This window comes from Myodes glareolus, chromosome 25 (assembly GCF_982192425.1).
Source record: "Myodes glareolus chromosome 25, mMyoGla1.1, whole genome shotgun sequence".
Taxonomy (NCBI): Eukaryota; Metazoa; Chordata; class Mammalia; order Rodentia; family Cricetidae; genus Myodes; species Myodes glareolus.
The window spans coordinates 30,918,205-30,934,400 of NC_142050.1; the positions used below are offsets into that span (position 1 = coordinate 30,918,205).

A 16,196-nucleotide genomic window follows, 5' to 3' on the forward strand; every position below is an offset into this window, starting at 1 on the left:
GAAGAGGAAAAGTACTGGATCTCTTTAGCTCACTCTCATCCATGAAGACCTATGCATGATGAGGCTTAAAGCAACAAACTAACAAACTAAATCTTTTGTACAAGCTTAAAAATTACTAGAAAACAAAAATATTTGAGATATTTAATAATTCAGAAGCAATAAATGAGTATTTTCTAATTTCAGGAGTTCTTTTCCCCCTAAGGATTGTCTTTAAAAAAAATAATAATAATAAATATTTACTTTAATCTCTAATATTCCTACTATCAAACTAGTTCACACAAAAGGTGTGAAATGGCATTCTGATGAAGCTTAGCAGAGGGTTTAGGAGTTGGATGAGCAAAATGAAAGTTCACAAAGTGCACCTAACAGCAGAGTCAAACACTTTAGAAGAAACTCTTGATACTGATTTCTAACACTCACCGTAAAATGCTGAACATCCAAACACCAAAAGACAAAGGGCAGCTGCCTAAGTCACCTTTCCCTACTGAGGGTTTTTTAATGAGAATCCCTAAAATAAGAATGTCACCATACCTGAAGCACCATAGACACTGGAATACCGCTGAGACTTAGAGCCAGACGGAGAGGACTCCTTCATCCGGTCGATCACATTTTCTGAAAGCTGCAAAAGAAACATCTGAATGATGAGACAGAAACAAAAGACAATACAGTAACATCCAAGTAATCCCACATCTGCATCATCCTGCATAACGAATGGCCTACTCAATTAGACTCACACAAATGCAGAACTGCACAAGCAAAACCAGTTTTAAAATTTCAAGTCACACCCACAGCACTGCTCCCCTATTTCTTCTCATGCACTAAGTGCCCACTGCAAATAACAGTTCTTGATTTGTGGGACGCACCAAGTTATAATCCTGGAGTAAATATCAACTACCAAAACTCCCTCAGTATTTATTCAGTAAATATTTACCAAATGCACATGTATGTATATATGTATGTATTAACTGACCTCAGCTCACTCCTTCCTTTTCTCTCTCTCGCTTCCTTTGCTTTCAACAGCTTTGATTAGGCACAAATTCTGTTCCAACAATAGGCTAGACTTAGAGGATTCATAACCATCAAGCTGCTACAAGAGAAGTGGAATAAAGAGACAAAGCTCTTAAGAATGCCATGAAAGGAGCTACCCGACTGCAGCAGCCTGTAATGGAAGTCTACAGAAACATAATGGTCTGTGCATCCAGTCGGGCTGTAGGGAGATGAACAGAACTCAGGAAGAGAAAGTGACAGGGCAAAGAAACCACATTAAGTGTGGATGTGAAATGGGGTTCCCACCACTAGACCTCTAAGTGGAGAAATCAAGTAGGTTGCAGGCCAGAGGATCTGGGGACCACTCCAGCACACAGATTTGCGCCACTAGTCCCATGGTCACTGCACTGTCCTTTCATGTTTTCTTCATTGTGCTCACCAATGTCTGACATTTCATGCTTCCTGTCTACCTTTCCCACGACAGAAGACAAGGACAGAAGAGCAAAGGTTTTGATGTCCATCACTGTGTCCCCAGACTCAACGACCCTGAAAACACAATGGATAAACAGCTAATTTCACTGTAAGTGAATGGATGAATGGGCACAGAGAAGGAGGAGCTACAAAAAAAAAAAAGTGGATATTTCAGATTTTAAAACTTTTAGTAAACACAGTTTGAGCGTAGCAAACTAAGTTTCAGGGGGCAATAGGCACTGAATATTTTAGCGGGATAATGACATAATCAGATTTACATTTCAGAGAAATCACTCTGGATACAGCGTAGACAACAGATTGAAGAAGGATAAAACAGAAGAAGGACCCCTGGAGGAGACTAAAGGACCAATTAAGAAGCTATTAAGCATATGTCCATACAAAGTCTTGCACAGAATGTGCACAGAGGCATTACTCATAATTGTAAGAGTGGAAATAAACAAATGGCTATTTACTGGTGAACAGATAAACAAAGCATTATATATCCACAGAACAAAATACAGTTCAGTAATAAAGAGGAATGAATTCCAGTAAAAGCTACAACATGTACAAACCCAAACTCATAAAGTTAAATGGAAATGGCCAAATAACAAAAATCACATAATACAAAATTACTTCTTTTGTTTTCAGATGGGTATCTCACTATGTAGCCCAGGGTAGCCTCAAACCTCCGGCATCCACCTCCCAAGTGTTGGAATTACAGCTGTAGGCCATCACATTTGGCCGTGTTGAGTTTATTTATCTGAAACATACAGAAAAGACAATTCTCTAAGTGGAGCATCAATAAACGAAGTTAACTAAGGAAGAGATGGGAGTACAGATTAATTGTAAAAGAACTCAAGGCCTTGCTCCGATTATGAAAATGTCACTTTAACATAGTGGTTATTTTAAGTATACAGAACTCCACAGCACTAAATGCCTATATAAAGAAGTTAGAAAAATCCCACACTACTGAATTAACAGAACATTTGAAAACATTAGAACAAAAAGAAGCAAACTAACCCAAAAGAACTAAAGGGCAGAAAATAATCAAATTGAGAGCTGAAATCAACAAAATAGAAACAAAGGAAACAATACAAAGAATCAATGAGACAAAGAGTTGGTTCTTCAAGAAAAATCAACAAAATACTAAATAGATAAGCCTATATCCCAACTAACCAAAAGGCAGAAAGAGAATATCCAAATTAACAAAATCAGAAATGAAAAGGGGAACATAGCAACAGACATGAGGAAATCCAGAGAATCATCAGGTCATATTTTGAAAACCTGTACTCCACAAAATTGGAAAACTTAAAGAAAATGGAAAACTTTCTGGATAAATATCACTTACCAAAATTAATCAAGACCAGATAAGCAAATTAAACAGACCTATAACTGCTGAAGAAATAGAAAGTCATCAAAAGCCTCCCAACCAAAAAAAGCCTAGGACCAGATGGTTTCAGCTCAGAATTCCACAAGACTTTCAAAGAAGAACTAATACCAATACTCCTCAAATTGTTCCACACAATAGAAACACAAGGAACATTGCCAAACTCTTTCTATGGGGCTACAATTACCCTGATACCCAAACCACATAAAGACATTACTAAGAAAGAGAATTACAGACCAATCTCACTCATGAACATTGATGCAAAAATACTAAATAAAATACTGGCAAATCGAATCCAAGAACACATCAGAACAATCATCCACCATGATTAAAACTGCTTCATTCCAGAGATGCAGGGATAGTTCAACATACAAAAATCTGTCAATGTAATCCACCCTATAAACAAACTGAAAAATAAAAACCACATGGTCATCTTATTAGATGCTGAAAAAGCTTTCAACAAATACAACATCCCTTGATGATAAAGGTCTTGGAGAGAGAGTAGGGATACAAGGAACATACCAATACATAATAAAGGCAATATAGAGCAAATCAACAGCAAACATCAAACTAAATGAAGAGAAACTCACAGTGATCCCACTGAAATCAAGAATAAGACAAGGTTGTCCATATCTATTCAATACAGTTCTTGAGGTCCTAGCTAAAGCAATAAGACAACAAAAGGAGATCAAGGGGATAAAAATCAGAAAGAAAGAAGTCAAACGCTCACTGTTTGCTGATGATATGATAGTTTACATAAGCGATCCCAAAAATTCTACCAAGGAACTTCTACAACTCATATACACTTTCAGTACCGTAGCAGGATACAAGATTAACTCAAAAAAAAAAATCAGTAAACTTCCTTTACACAAATGATAAATGGGCCAAGAAAGATATCAGAGAAACATCACCCTTCACAATAGCCACAAAAAGCATAAGATATCTCGGAGTAACTCTAACCAAACAAGTGGAAGACTTGTATGACAAGAACTTTAAATCTTTGAAGAAAGAAATTGAAGAAGACACCAGAAAGTGGAAAGATCTCCCATGCTCTTGGGTAGGTAGAATTAACATAATAAAAATGGCAATATTACCAAAAGCAATCTACAGATTCAATGCCCATCAAAATCCCAGCAATATTCTTCACAGACCTCGAAAGAATGGTACTCAACTTCATATGGAAAAGCAAAAAACCCAGCATATCCAAAACAATCCTGTACAATAAAAGAATTTCTGGAGGCATCACAATCCCTAACTTCAAACTCTACTACAGAGCCATAGTACTGAAAACAGCCTGGTATTGGCATAAAAATGGACAGGAGGACCAATGGAACCGAATCAAAGACCTGGATATTAATCCACACACTTTTGAACACCTAATTTTTTACAAAGAAGCAAAAAATATCAAATGGAAAAAAAGAAAGCATATTTAAAAATTGGTGCTGGCATAACTGGATATCAACATGTAGAAGAATGAAAATAGATCCATATCTATCACCATGCACAAAACTCAAGTCCAAATGGATCAAAGACCTCAACATAAAGCCAGCCACACTGAACCTTATAGAGGAGAAAGTGAGAAGTACACTTGAATGCATTGGCACAGGGAACCACTTCCTAAATATAACCTCAGCAGCACAGACACTGAGAGAAACAATTAATAAATGGGACCTCCTAAAACTGAAAAGCTTCTGTAAAGCAAAGGGCATGGTCAACAAGACAAAACAACAGCCTACAAAAAGGAAAGATCTTCACCAACCCCACATCAGACAGAGGTCTGATCTCCAAAATATACAAAGAACACAAGAAGTTGGTCATCAAAAGAACAAACAATCCAATAAAAAAAAAAAAGGAGCACAGACCTAAACAGAAAACTCTCAACAGAGGAATCTAAAAATGGCTGAAAGACACATAACAAAATGTTCAATATCCTTAGTCATCAGAGAAATGCAAATCAAAATGACTCTGAGATTCCTTCTTACACCTGAAAGAATGGCCAAGATCAAAAACACTGATGATAACTTATGATGGAGAGGTTGTGGGGGAAAGGGAACACTCCTGCATTGCTGGTGGGAGTGCAAGCTGGTACAGCCCCTTTGGATATCAATGTGGTGATTTCTCAGAAAATTAGGAAACAACCTTCCTCAAGACCCAGCAATACCACCTTTGGGTATATATCCAAAGGATGCTCAACTATGCCATAAGGACATGTGCTCAACTATGTTCATAGCAGCATTATTTGTCATAGCCAGAACCTGGAAACAACCTCAATGCCCCTTGACCAAAGAATGGATGAGGAAAATGTGGTACATTTATACAATGGAGAAAAAAATAACATCTTAAAATTTGCAGGCAAATGGATGGAGGGAGGTAACACAGGCCCAGAAAGATAATTATTATATTTACTCACTCATAAGTGGTTTTTAAACGTAAAGCAAAGAAAATCAGCCTACAAATCACAATTCCAGAGAATCTACACAACAATGAGGACCCTAACAGAGACATACATGGATGTAATTTACACGGGAAGTACAAAAAGACAAGATCTCCTGAGTATCTTGTCTCAGTATTGGGAGCATGGGGACCTTGGGAGAGGGTTGAAGAAGAAGAGTGATGCAGGGAGGGGAGCAGAGAAAAGTGTAGAGCTCAATAAAAATCAATAAAAAAAAAAAGAACTACTGACCTGTCTAGTTAATGCAAGTACATTTGGAGGTATATAAATTACAGTAAAGTTGTGGGGGGGGGGGCTATTTTGGTAATACAATAGCTAACACATTCAAAAGGTATTTAGGACCTTGCATGGAAACACATGCCTGTAATCCCAGCACCACGAAGACAGATAAATGAGAAACAAGAGTTCAGGGTCAGTCTCAACTGTATGAAAAGACTGTCTCAAAAATAATACATGTCTGCAAGGTATTTAGGATTCAAAATTGCTAAGGCAGACTTCGTACTTACTTCTTGTCATCTCTACCCTAGTGTTTTACTCATCAAAGCCTTAAAAAGCCTGGGTGCTAAACACTGACATCAGCTCTTGATAGGGGAGTTTAGCCAATCACGTTTTTTTTTGTTTGGAGGGCGTGTCGCCCTTAGGCTAAAGCTTGCCTATAAACCTGCAAGCACATTCTTGCTCTCTCTCACCTGGCTCCTGCATCCATACGGATCGTTTGGATTCTGGTGTAAACTGGTGTAAGTCTTACTTCTGTTTATTAAAGCTGTATATTTTGTATTAAGATAGTCTGGGGACTTTTCATTACCAATCACCCTGAGGCTTCATCTGGCGCCCAAGGTGATAACTAAATCCACTTAAAAACCTGAGAGAGCTTAAAATTAAGAAAAAGAGTTTAATGATGGAGGAGGGTTAACTGTCTACGTGTTACTTTCATTGGTTAATAAAGAAACTGCCTTGGCTTTTGATAGGACAGCAACTTAGATAGGCAGAGTAGACAGAACAGAATGCTGGGAGGAAGAAGGCAATGAGGCAGTCACCATGACTCTCCTCTCCAAGACAGACACAGGTTAAGATCCTTCTTGGTAAGCCACCACCTCATGGTGCAACACAGATTACTAAATATGGGTTAAAGCAAGATGTAAGAATTAGCCAATAAGAGGCTAAAACTCATGGGCCTGGCAATGTTTAAAAGAATATAGTTTCCATGTAATTATTTCAGGGGTAAAGCTAGCTGGGAGGCGGGCAGCGGGAAGCGGCCCACTGCTCCTTCTACAATCTCTATTAGATAAGAAGGTGAGTGAGAAAATGACTGCCAGGCAAATACCAGGGCCCCATCACACAGTCTCACAGCAGTGAAGACGGGGTCCCAACTCAAGTCCAACTCTCAAGGTCAAAATCAAATGTCCCCACTTCAGTACCACACTCAACAACTGATAACACATGGAAGCAAAGCAGAGGTCAACCAGGACCCTTGTTTGGGTCAATGAGGAGCTTCTGGCTCGAGGAACAGAGTAATGCCCCTCCATAGAAGTCCTTCTAACTTCCACTTCCTCTGCTCATCACTGCCTGGCCCTGACTCTCAGTGCAACTACAAAAGCATTCTGATAAAAGGCACCAGCGGTAATCCTTTACACTCTATCTATATAAACTAGTCTATATTCCTAAAGCACCAATCTATACGGCTTCCCACTGCACCTAGCCCCACCCCGTCGTCACTGCCCTTCTAGGAGTCCAGAGCCTTTCTAACCTCTCGCCCAACACTTTTTGGAGGGCTCTAGCTATCCAAGTCTCATGCTCTCCCAGGCTTTCCCTGCTGCCTGGCCTCAGTGTGAGCCCTCAGGGCCACAGGGCTCACACTCTTCTTTGCCCTCACTCTCTGTCTTTCCATGCCCTCTTGGTAGTCTCAGTCAATCTCTTGACATTTCCTGCCTGGGTCTCCCTAGTGCAGGGCTGACAGACATATTTGCCACCACATTCAGCCAAGCCTTCCTTAATTGCTGCTGATGAATTCATGAACTCTAAACTCAGCACCCTGAAAACCAGGATTCGACACATTTCAAACCAGGATTCGAAACATTTAGCTACTTACTAAACAGCTGCCCTCAGACAGACAGAAATACCTCATATCCAGAATACCCAAAATCGAACCTGCGCTTTCTTCCTCCCATTTCCTTTTACCAAGTTAACACCACCCCTCCATCGCTGTCTTTAACACTTACCTCAACTTGCTTTCTTACCCAGGACTTCCTGAAGTCTAAAATATCAACTGAACTGTTATCATTTCTTCCCTCATCTCACTTCTCATTGGATGATAGTTAATTCTCCAACCTTAACTTCCAGTTTCTCCCTTTATACTCCACACACAAAGGTTCCCCACACATAGATGGCTGTTATCTCTGCCACCATTGCCTCCTTCCCAGTAGATCCCTTAGGATGAGGTCAATATCCAAAAGCAATCACTCACCAAACTAATTCTGCATTCAATTCCAACAGTGTCTGCCTAGCAGAGCTATTGGGTCCCTGCGCCCACTACATCTAATACAAACACTCCAGTGAAGAGTACTTCCCCTTTGTGTTGAAACTGCCATTCCATGACACTGAGCTCCTATATATCACTGAGGTATTCATCCTACAAATATTCCATACACCAAGTCCTAAATCAAGGCCCTCCAGATACTGTGTGAACTGTCTACACCTTAACAGGTACATCTGCCTCAGGGCCCAAATTAAAGCAGAAGTGAGACAGGAAAGGAAAAGCAGCTCAAGAACTGCGCTCTTTAGAGAAAAAGCCATGACTCCTTTCTTAGAGGACCAGTCAAACCAAGAAAGCAGTGTAGCCAGAGGCTTTGAGTCCTGAGCCACCAGGGCCAGAGGCATCTTTTCTTGTTGCTTTATTTCTTTGTTTTGTGATTCTTGGGGCTGAGTCCTGGGCCTTCAGCCCTACCCACCTCAGAGCTACATCTCCAGCAGCCCTTGCTACATATGGTTTTATTTTTTTGTTTGTCTGTTTGCTTGTTTTCTGAGACAGGGTCTAAAGTAGTCCAGGTGAGCTTCAAACTCACTATGTAGTTCAGAACAACCTTCAACCCCTGATCCTTCTGCCCTCACCTCCACTGTACTGGAGGACAGGCAAGCGCCCAGAGACTGGCATCGCATTCCCGAGAGCAGCTGCTGGGTGAACTTAATTTATCTACGAAGTTGCAAAGCTTTGTTCACACTGACTCCGTTCCTCTCCATCCCCGGTGGTGCTGAGTAACATCCAGGTCCAGGAGCACTGAGACCCGCAGTGGCTGCCCCAATCTCCATCACACGCAGTGTACCCATCCTTCAGCAGTGTACCCCACCAATCTCCCATATATGACAAAGGCATTTCCTCTCATGAGAGAAACAGGCCTTTGTTTCTGAAGCCCATAGCTACTTTAAGTGATATGTATTATGTAAGTGATACATATTACATTAAATGATATATAACACATTTAATTCATATATACCAATTATTTCATAACAATGTATTAATGTTACAATATATTCTACATAAATCTATATGGTGTGGCCAGAGCTCAACAGCAGAACACTTGCCTAGCACACACAAAGCCCTAGGCTTGATTCGCACAAACTAAAAATAAAAACTTAAAAATTAATCACTACATATTACATATTATCATCACCAAATACTACGAAGCTGATATACTATAGTACACATAAAATATATCATATTGTAAAGCCAGTATATAAAGCTCATCAGTTTATGTAATTTATACGTGCAGTAACTTTTACACTCTAATTTACATTTCTATATTTCAACCCAAAATCAAAGAATTGCAACATTAAAATCACATGCAACTATAACTGGTCATACATGTTAGCTAAAACATAAATGTCAGCTATAAACACTGACCTGTATTTTCTAAATACTCCATCTCTTCCCTTCAAAATGTATTCTAACAACTTTCTACAGCAACTGTGAACGTCCTTTTAATCCCTAAACGTCACCCTTTAAACAGAAAAGGCTGGCTCAGAAAAATATAAGAGGATAGCCACCTCACTTCCTCTGTCTGAGAGGTCAAAGTCTCAGCCACTGGGATATAAGAGGATTGTAGCATACACACCATAAACGATCTGGGGGAGTGGTTATTCATGCAGCTATAGCCATAGAATCTTGTCTTTCCTACTTTATTCTCACCACCTGGGCCTACATGGAGCTCTTCTCCACATGGGGCTGAGGATGAGGTTGGAGTTCTTACCAGCAGCTGTCCAGGTCCTAGGAGTGTGTAAGGTGTTGGGTTTTCTTCCCTATGCTTTTTGGGTCACAGAAGTAGAATACGTCTTTGAAGTCAGCAGTAAGTATTTGTTAACCTTTTGTTGCTTTTGTGGTTCCTCTGATGCCTCCATATTGCTACTCAATGTCATTCTAACACCAACCAAAACATTTCTCAAAGTAGGGTCTGGTCACATGTAGCCAAACATATATAAATGTCACCCAAAGAATCCATGGCAAGCATATTGCAGGCTGGCTGGTTCGGAGTCGCCCTGCACCTGTTCCTCCCCAGCTACATTCTTGGGCCTTTGAGGTGCACTGACAGGAACGGCAGCCCAAGAGCTGCGGCTGTTCTCCTGGTTTGAGCACTATTACCTGTCCCCAGCTAACTGGATCCGGCAGCCTGCTCTCCAGTCTGAGGAAAGCTCAGGTCTCACCAGATCTCTGAGAACAGGCACACACTCACAAGGCAGCAGACACCTTGAACCACACTGGTTAAGGTCATACACACAGCCCATGGCCGCAGAACAGTTCAGCTCTTCTGTGAGGACAGCTGACCCAAGGCTGGGCAGAGGCGGGGGTCAAAGATACCACATAAGCTTCAGGAAGAGCTGGACAAGCAGCCTAAGGGGAAACTCTCCAGGAAACACGTCTGTCCTTAAAGAGGGCGCTTCCATTACAAGAGCCTTCCCCACTTGCTGACCTTCATCTGCTCCGCCTGTCTTCGAGCTGCCTTTGGATTCTCCATCCAAACACCAAATGTGGAGTAAACCCCTCACACACATATCGATGCTACAAATTACACCCAGAGGCCCCTGGACTTTGGAGTCCATGGACTGATTCAATATACGCGAACTGTGTGCTCACTGTATTGTCAGGGCAGAGATCATACCTCACAGAACTCACAGAGGTCTATATAGCAACAAAACCACAAGGGTGATCGGAACAAGCAGGCCTGCTGACAGAAGCAGGCGGCCTTGCCTACCTACCCTATTCAAAGCCACTTAGAGCAGGCAGAAGCTGGCCACTGTCTGCCTCACACAGAGGCTCCACAGGGCATGGTGAGTATCTTCTAGTCACCCCACTTACCTCTTCCCACTCACTGTTTTGTCTTAACCAAAATTTGCACAAACATATCACCCACCAATCCAGAACTCAGCATGTTTTCAGACCCAAGAGGCTGAAAAAGAGAAGAAAGCTAAAGTCTTCTGCTCTCAGAGGGGGACACTCAAGTTATCTTTGAGATGGTAAAGGCTGGAGCCACATGACCCAGAACAGTTCACAACTGAAGCTCCTTCCTTTCTTCAGCTGTTTCTTATCAAATTGCCTTAAAGAAAACAGAGCAAATTTCTCTCGGTTTTCCCTCTAGGTAAGAACGGACCATTCTCTATGAGCACTGCTTCCCACACGACCTTTTGAAAGCACAGACACCCAAATTGTCAATTCTCTTATATTATTAGAACATGGGGTGGCAGGGAACACGCAGAGACTAATTTTTGTAAACCATGTAATTTTCAGTTCATATTTAGCTTGTTACTTGTGTTTTGAATCCTAGAAAGCCTAAGATGGCCCAAGACATTCACAGAACCTAAAGCTCAAACTAAATTACTCACACGGTCCCTATGACTAACCAAACAAATGTGTAATCCTGGCCAATACGCTCACTACTGAGCCCTCTACAGCACCCCACATTCAGGGGCTCTCAGCTGCCAACACCTCCCAAAGCGCATGGTGTGCTTCAGAGGAACGCACAGGGCTGACGGGCTCCTGCAGACATCAGCTCGCAGCGTCAAGGCCAGCGGCAGAGACTCCTTATGCCAGAAAGCATGATAAGTGTAACTTTGAAAATGACACTCACTGAAGTTGACATTTGCTCTGGAAGAGTTCACTCACAGCTCAGATGCTCCAGATAAATTCAAGAAAGACGGGGTCCTGAACACACTTTCTAAGCAGGCACAGCAGGTGGACACAAAAATCCTACTAAGCACATGTGAGTAATAAAAACACTTACTTTTCTATCATGAGAAAATGTATTTGAGACGGAGAAAGTATAAGGCAAGAGAGTAATCCTTCTTCCAGGCCATGTGAGTAGTTTCATATGCAAAACTGCAACCAGGTGTAAGAATAGAGATTATTTTACAGAGGGCAGAAAAGTACTAGCAACTGCTCAGAATAAAGGAAAGGGCAGGGCCATATATAAAAGACATGAGAAGTAGCAGCTGTCAGCAAGAAGAGACTGGAAACTTGACATTGTAAGCAGGTCCTTTAAGTGCAAGCTATAAGCACCTCAGCAAAAAGAGAGAGAGAGAGAGAGAGAGAGAGAGAGACTCATCATCTATTAATAAACTCAACCTACTTAGTGAGTTTTCTGCTGCTCACGAAATGCTACTCTCTATATTAGGATAACTAAAGATGAAATTCCTATCCCCGTCAATGGAACAGAACACAAACTAGTTTCCCAGGAGTGAGTACTGAATTATTAGCACACTTATTTTTCTTAACTGATGATCCTAAACATTATAAAAGGGATCAAAACCTTGAAAACCTTTCTTAAATTGAGTTGCATTAACCTATGAAATCCAAAACTGGAACTTGGGCCTCATCTGTCCATATTTTGTTTGTCTGTTATTATTTGTTTGGTTTGTTTTTCAAGACAGGGTTTCTCTGAGTAACAGCCCTGGAACTAGCTCTTGTAGACTAGGCTGGCCTCGAACTCACAGAGATCTGCCTGCCGCTGTCTCTCGAATGCTGGGATTGAAGGCGTGCGCCACCACCGCCAGGCATCTGTCCATGTTTTAACAACTGCCAAAAGACAAAGCCTTGCTCACATGGTGAGAACGCTGCTCTCATGTCTGGAAGGCGAACAAGATGGATGGTGGAAGCCAAGAAAAACATCAAGAGCCTCACACAGGAACGGACCCTCTCAAGACCCTCACTCGGGCCCGTAGGTGTCTCTCTCTCCTGTGGGGCAGGGCATGCTCTCCGGGGTTTAAGCTTCAGCTCTCCTGCACAACTCCAAGCTAGCACTCTAAGTGCGAACACTGACAAAGCACAGGGCCAGGAACACACATGCCACATTCTCACTAACATGCAGTTCCACAGACACACCGGATAGGGAGGCACGATTGTGGGTGGCTTGTTCATGCCGTCATAAGCTATGCTAACCTCAGAGCAAAGATCTGAAGCCACGTTTGTTTGATTCCAATGCACTTTCAAGGACCTCTAGAATTTTAAATGTGAAAGGAGCCCCATCATAATGACCGCTCTTTATTTATAAATCTACAAAGCAGGCTGGGAATACAGCTCAATGGTAGAATGTTTGTTTAGCCACATGTGAGAACCTAAGTTCAATTCCCAGAGCCACGAAATAGTAACACTACTACTACTAAAATTAAACTAAAGGTCTACAAATCATCAGGAGTTTTACACACCGCATCCTCCTACCCTAACCAAAGGAAGTAATACATTCGGACTTATGGGTAAGCTGACCTCAGAGAAGTGATTTGTCCAGAGCCACAGACTAAGCATGTCTGCTGAATTCCAAGTTAGCTTTCTCCTGCCCACGACCTCAAGGGATCCAAAATGACCTCACAGTTCAACAGCTGACCAGTTTGGGAAGAAACTGCAACAGGTTACAAGTGTTCTCCAAACACTGACAGGCAAAAAGCTCAAACAACTTCCGAGCTGGAAAAGGCATAGATAAGGGAGTATCTAGGTACTAGGCTCCACCAGTCTGGAGAGGATAAAACTGAAAGAAGCCAAGGTAGAGTGCAGGCCATCTGTGAAAAAGCCAGGAAGCAAAGAAACCTGGCCAAGGGCACCTGCAGAAGAGTGGGACACAAACCAAAATGGGGCTGCCACGTCTGGGCTGTAACAACAGAACTAAAATATATCTATGAGAAAGGAAGCTTACTTCAAGTTGTATAACTGAGGATATGGCTTTTAAAAAAAATTTTACTGAAGTCCTTTAAAAACAATCTCACCACTTGAACCTAAGACCCATCCCTACGGTCACGCCTATCACTCAACATTATCTGATAGTTTATCTAAATCTTTACGCTATGGCCAAACTCTCTTTCAATTTGTTTTGTGTCATTGCTGTGTCTGTACTGAAACCTGAGGACACGCACTTAGGCATTTTCGAACCAGATCTTTTAACCTGAGACTTTCTCTTACTTTTCTTTCAAGCTTTTTACTCTATATTGTGAAACATTCAAAGCCTAGAGATAAGTTGGGTTTTTTTCCTCCAATCTCTGTATAAAACTCAAGTTTGCACTAATTCTTTCCTTACTATAAAAAGTACCAACTGAACGACAACACGGCAAAGAAGGCGGCCTGGTAGTTCTAGCACTGATTAGCACAGTGAGAACTGCTGGCCACAGACCGAAGCCTCAGGTCAACAGTCTGGAGTTCCTACCGGGAAAACTTTAATAAGTTCTTTTCGAGGTAACAAGTTTCAGAGGAAAAAGTTTTGAAACACTTGAAACGTTTTTAAAGTTTTATTTCCTTGTAACAAATGCTAAAAGGTATCTTACATAGTTCACAGACTAATAGTCGTTGTGTAAAAACAAGACGGAAAACATGAAATACTCTAAAGCCTTCGGAAGTCAGAGCGCTTTGGTTCCTAGGTACAAGCGTATTCCCAAACCATGACACTCCAAAGTCAGGTGCAGAGAAGAGTGTTAATGAAGTCAGTGCCCGGATACTGACACCCTAGAGAACACTCAAGTTTCAGTTCATGTATCAAGTCCACACAATGGGTATTTAGAAAGTCTCTACAATGTAGCCCTCAGAACTGACTGTCTTAGTTCTACCAACCTTTAAGAACTGCATTGACCTCTGCCCCTATCGGGCTGGAAGACAGTAGCAGGCCTGTAGTAACTGGGCCTGGTTCAAAACGTGGGCCAACAAACCACAGCGGAGGCGCCTGGGAAAACGACATTATCAGGTGGAAGGGAAGGAGCCAGAAGTTAGCCAGCAGAGCCAGGAATGACTTGAATGCATGAGTGTATGCATGTGTTGGGGCAAGGGGTGATACCAGAAGAGGGGCAATGAATGGCATAGGCAAATAAGAGTCATCCTTAAAAAGCCAATTCACCCTGTGAGTGAGAGACATGTGCACGAGAAAGTAGGGTTCGGGTCCTGAACAGGAGGCACACTAACCAGTGCGGTGAAGCAGGAGTTTCAATTAGGTCCTGCAACCAGTGAGCAAGGACGGATGTGGTGACCTGGCACCCCCATCTGCCCCAGCACAGTGCCTGGAGCCTGGAACACAACCAAGAACTTTCTCTGAATGGACGTTCCGAGTCTTCAAACTACAGGCTTCTTCCCAGATAGAGAGAGAGAGCCAGACTTCTGGCGGGACAGCACGCGAGCCAAGAGCGGAGAAAGCAGGTGCAGCGGTCCCAGGCACGTCTCAGCGTCGGGGTCCGAGTTCAGGGGCTGCCCTTCGCCCGCCCACGGCACTCACCCGGATGCCCTTCACCACCGTGATGTTCTCGTTCTCGTCTGCCTCGAAGGTGACCCGGCGGGTGCTGGCGGTCCCGCCCATGGCTCCTGCTTCTGTCCCCGCAGAGTCCGCGCGTGGACCCACGAGCACGTCAGGACCCACGCGCACACCTGCGCGTCAGAGCTGGGGAACGCTTCCCTCGCCCTGCAGGAGCAAGGCCACGACCCCAAGGAGCAAGGAGAAGGCGCCGGTTCCAAAAGCCCGCCTCCTCCGGTCACGTGCCAGGAGTAGGGTCTCTCGGGTTGGCCCAAGAAGCAATCCACCCGCCTCTTCTCGGAAAATGCTCCAGGATTGGTGGATCTGGACCCGGATGCTATGGCAACAGATGGTACTTAACGTAGCTTCCGGAGCCTCTGAGAGTAGTGGGAATTGTAGTCTTCATCTGGCGTAATGGTTGTTGTGAACAACTGCCCTTGCTCCAGAGCGTACATGGGGAGTAGAGCATTCTGGGAATTGTAGTCTTGACGAACCTGAAGGCCTCTAACTGGTCTACTTTCAAGGTTATGGTCACCAATCCAATATGATTTGCAATTTACTCTAGAAACTTAAGTCAGTTAAGTAGGCAGTGGCGGTCCAAACAACTCAAAGCTACATGTGAGAGATACACTCCCCTAAGCAAGCAAGTCTTAGATTTCTCTTCTCAAAACTCTGTCACTAAACTTATTTTGCTATTTAGTCTTAAACTTTAAGGGCAGAGACTACATTTGCGTATGCTCTTATCTCATGGCCTATGTATGTGCTAGTCTGGGTGAAATGAAACTTTAATGTGAGGGCTTTAAATATGTGCACAAAAATACATAGAAAAAGTTATTTACACCAAGCATGCAGGCAGAATGCCTTTTCCCACGTTTGTGTCTCCCTTGCTCCTTCATAAGTTAGATCACCAGACAATTAGGCAGAGAAAAGGAATCTCCAAAAGTGGCATAAATTCTTGGAGGAATTAATTCCGTGTTAGGCGAAGTTGAGGTGGTCTGTTTTGGAAAGTTTCTAGTTCAGTACTTTACCTCCATAAAAACTAAAAAAATAAATAAATAAATAAAAATTAAAAAATACAGTTTTCCATGTATTTCAGTTTTTTGTTGTTTTGTTTTGCTTTGCTTTGTTTTTGCTAAACACTGTTGATAAAAGTACA

At 42.4% G+C, this 16,196-nt stretch overlaps 1 protein-coding gene across 1 annotated transcript in view; it reads right to left on the reverse strand.

The window, feature by feature from the left end:
- Chchd3 (coiled-coil-helix-coiled-coil-helix domain containing 3) overlaps positions 1–15,253 on the reverse strand; it is a 273,254-nt gene extending 258,001 nt beyond the window's left edge. Inside the window, exons 1-2 of the mRNA XM_085683560.2 lie at positions 15,026–15,253; positions 532–619 (exon numbers count right to left, since the gene is read on the reverse strand). Of these exons, the coding sequence (XP_085539686.1) occupies positions 532–619; positions 15,026–15,106 (169 nt within the window). The 5' untranslated portion in view covers positions 15,107–15,253. The remainder of the gene's footprint in view (positions 1–531; positions 620–15,025) is intronic.
- Positions 15,254–16,196: the final 943 nt, after the last annotated feature.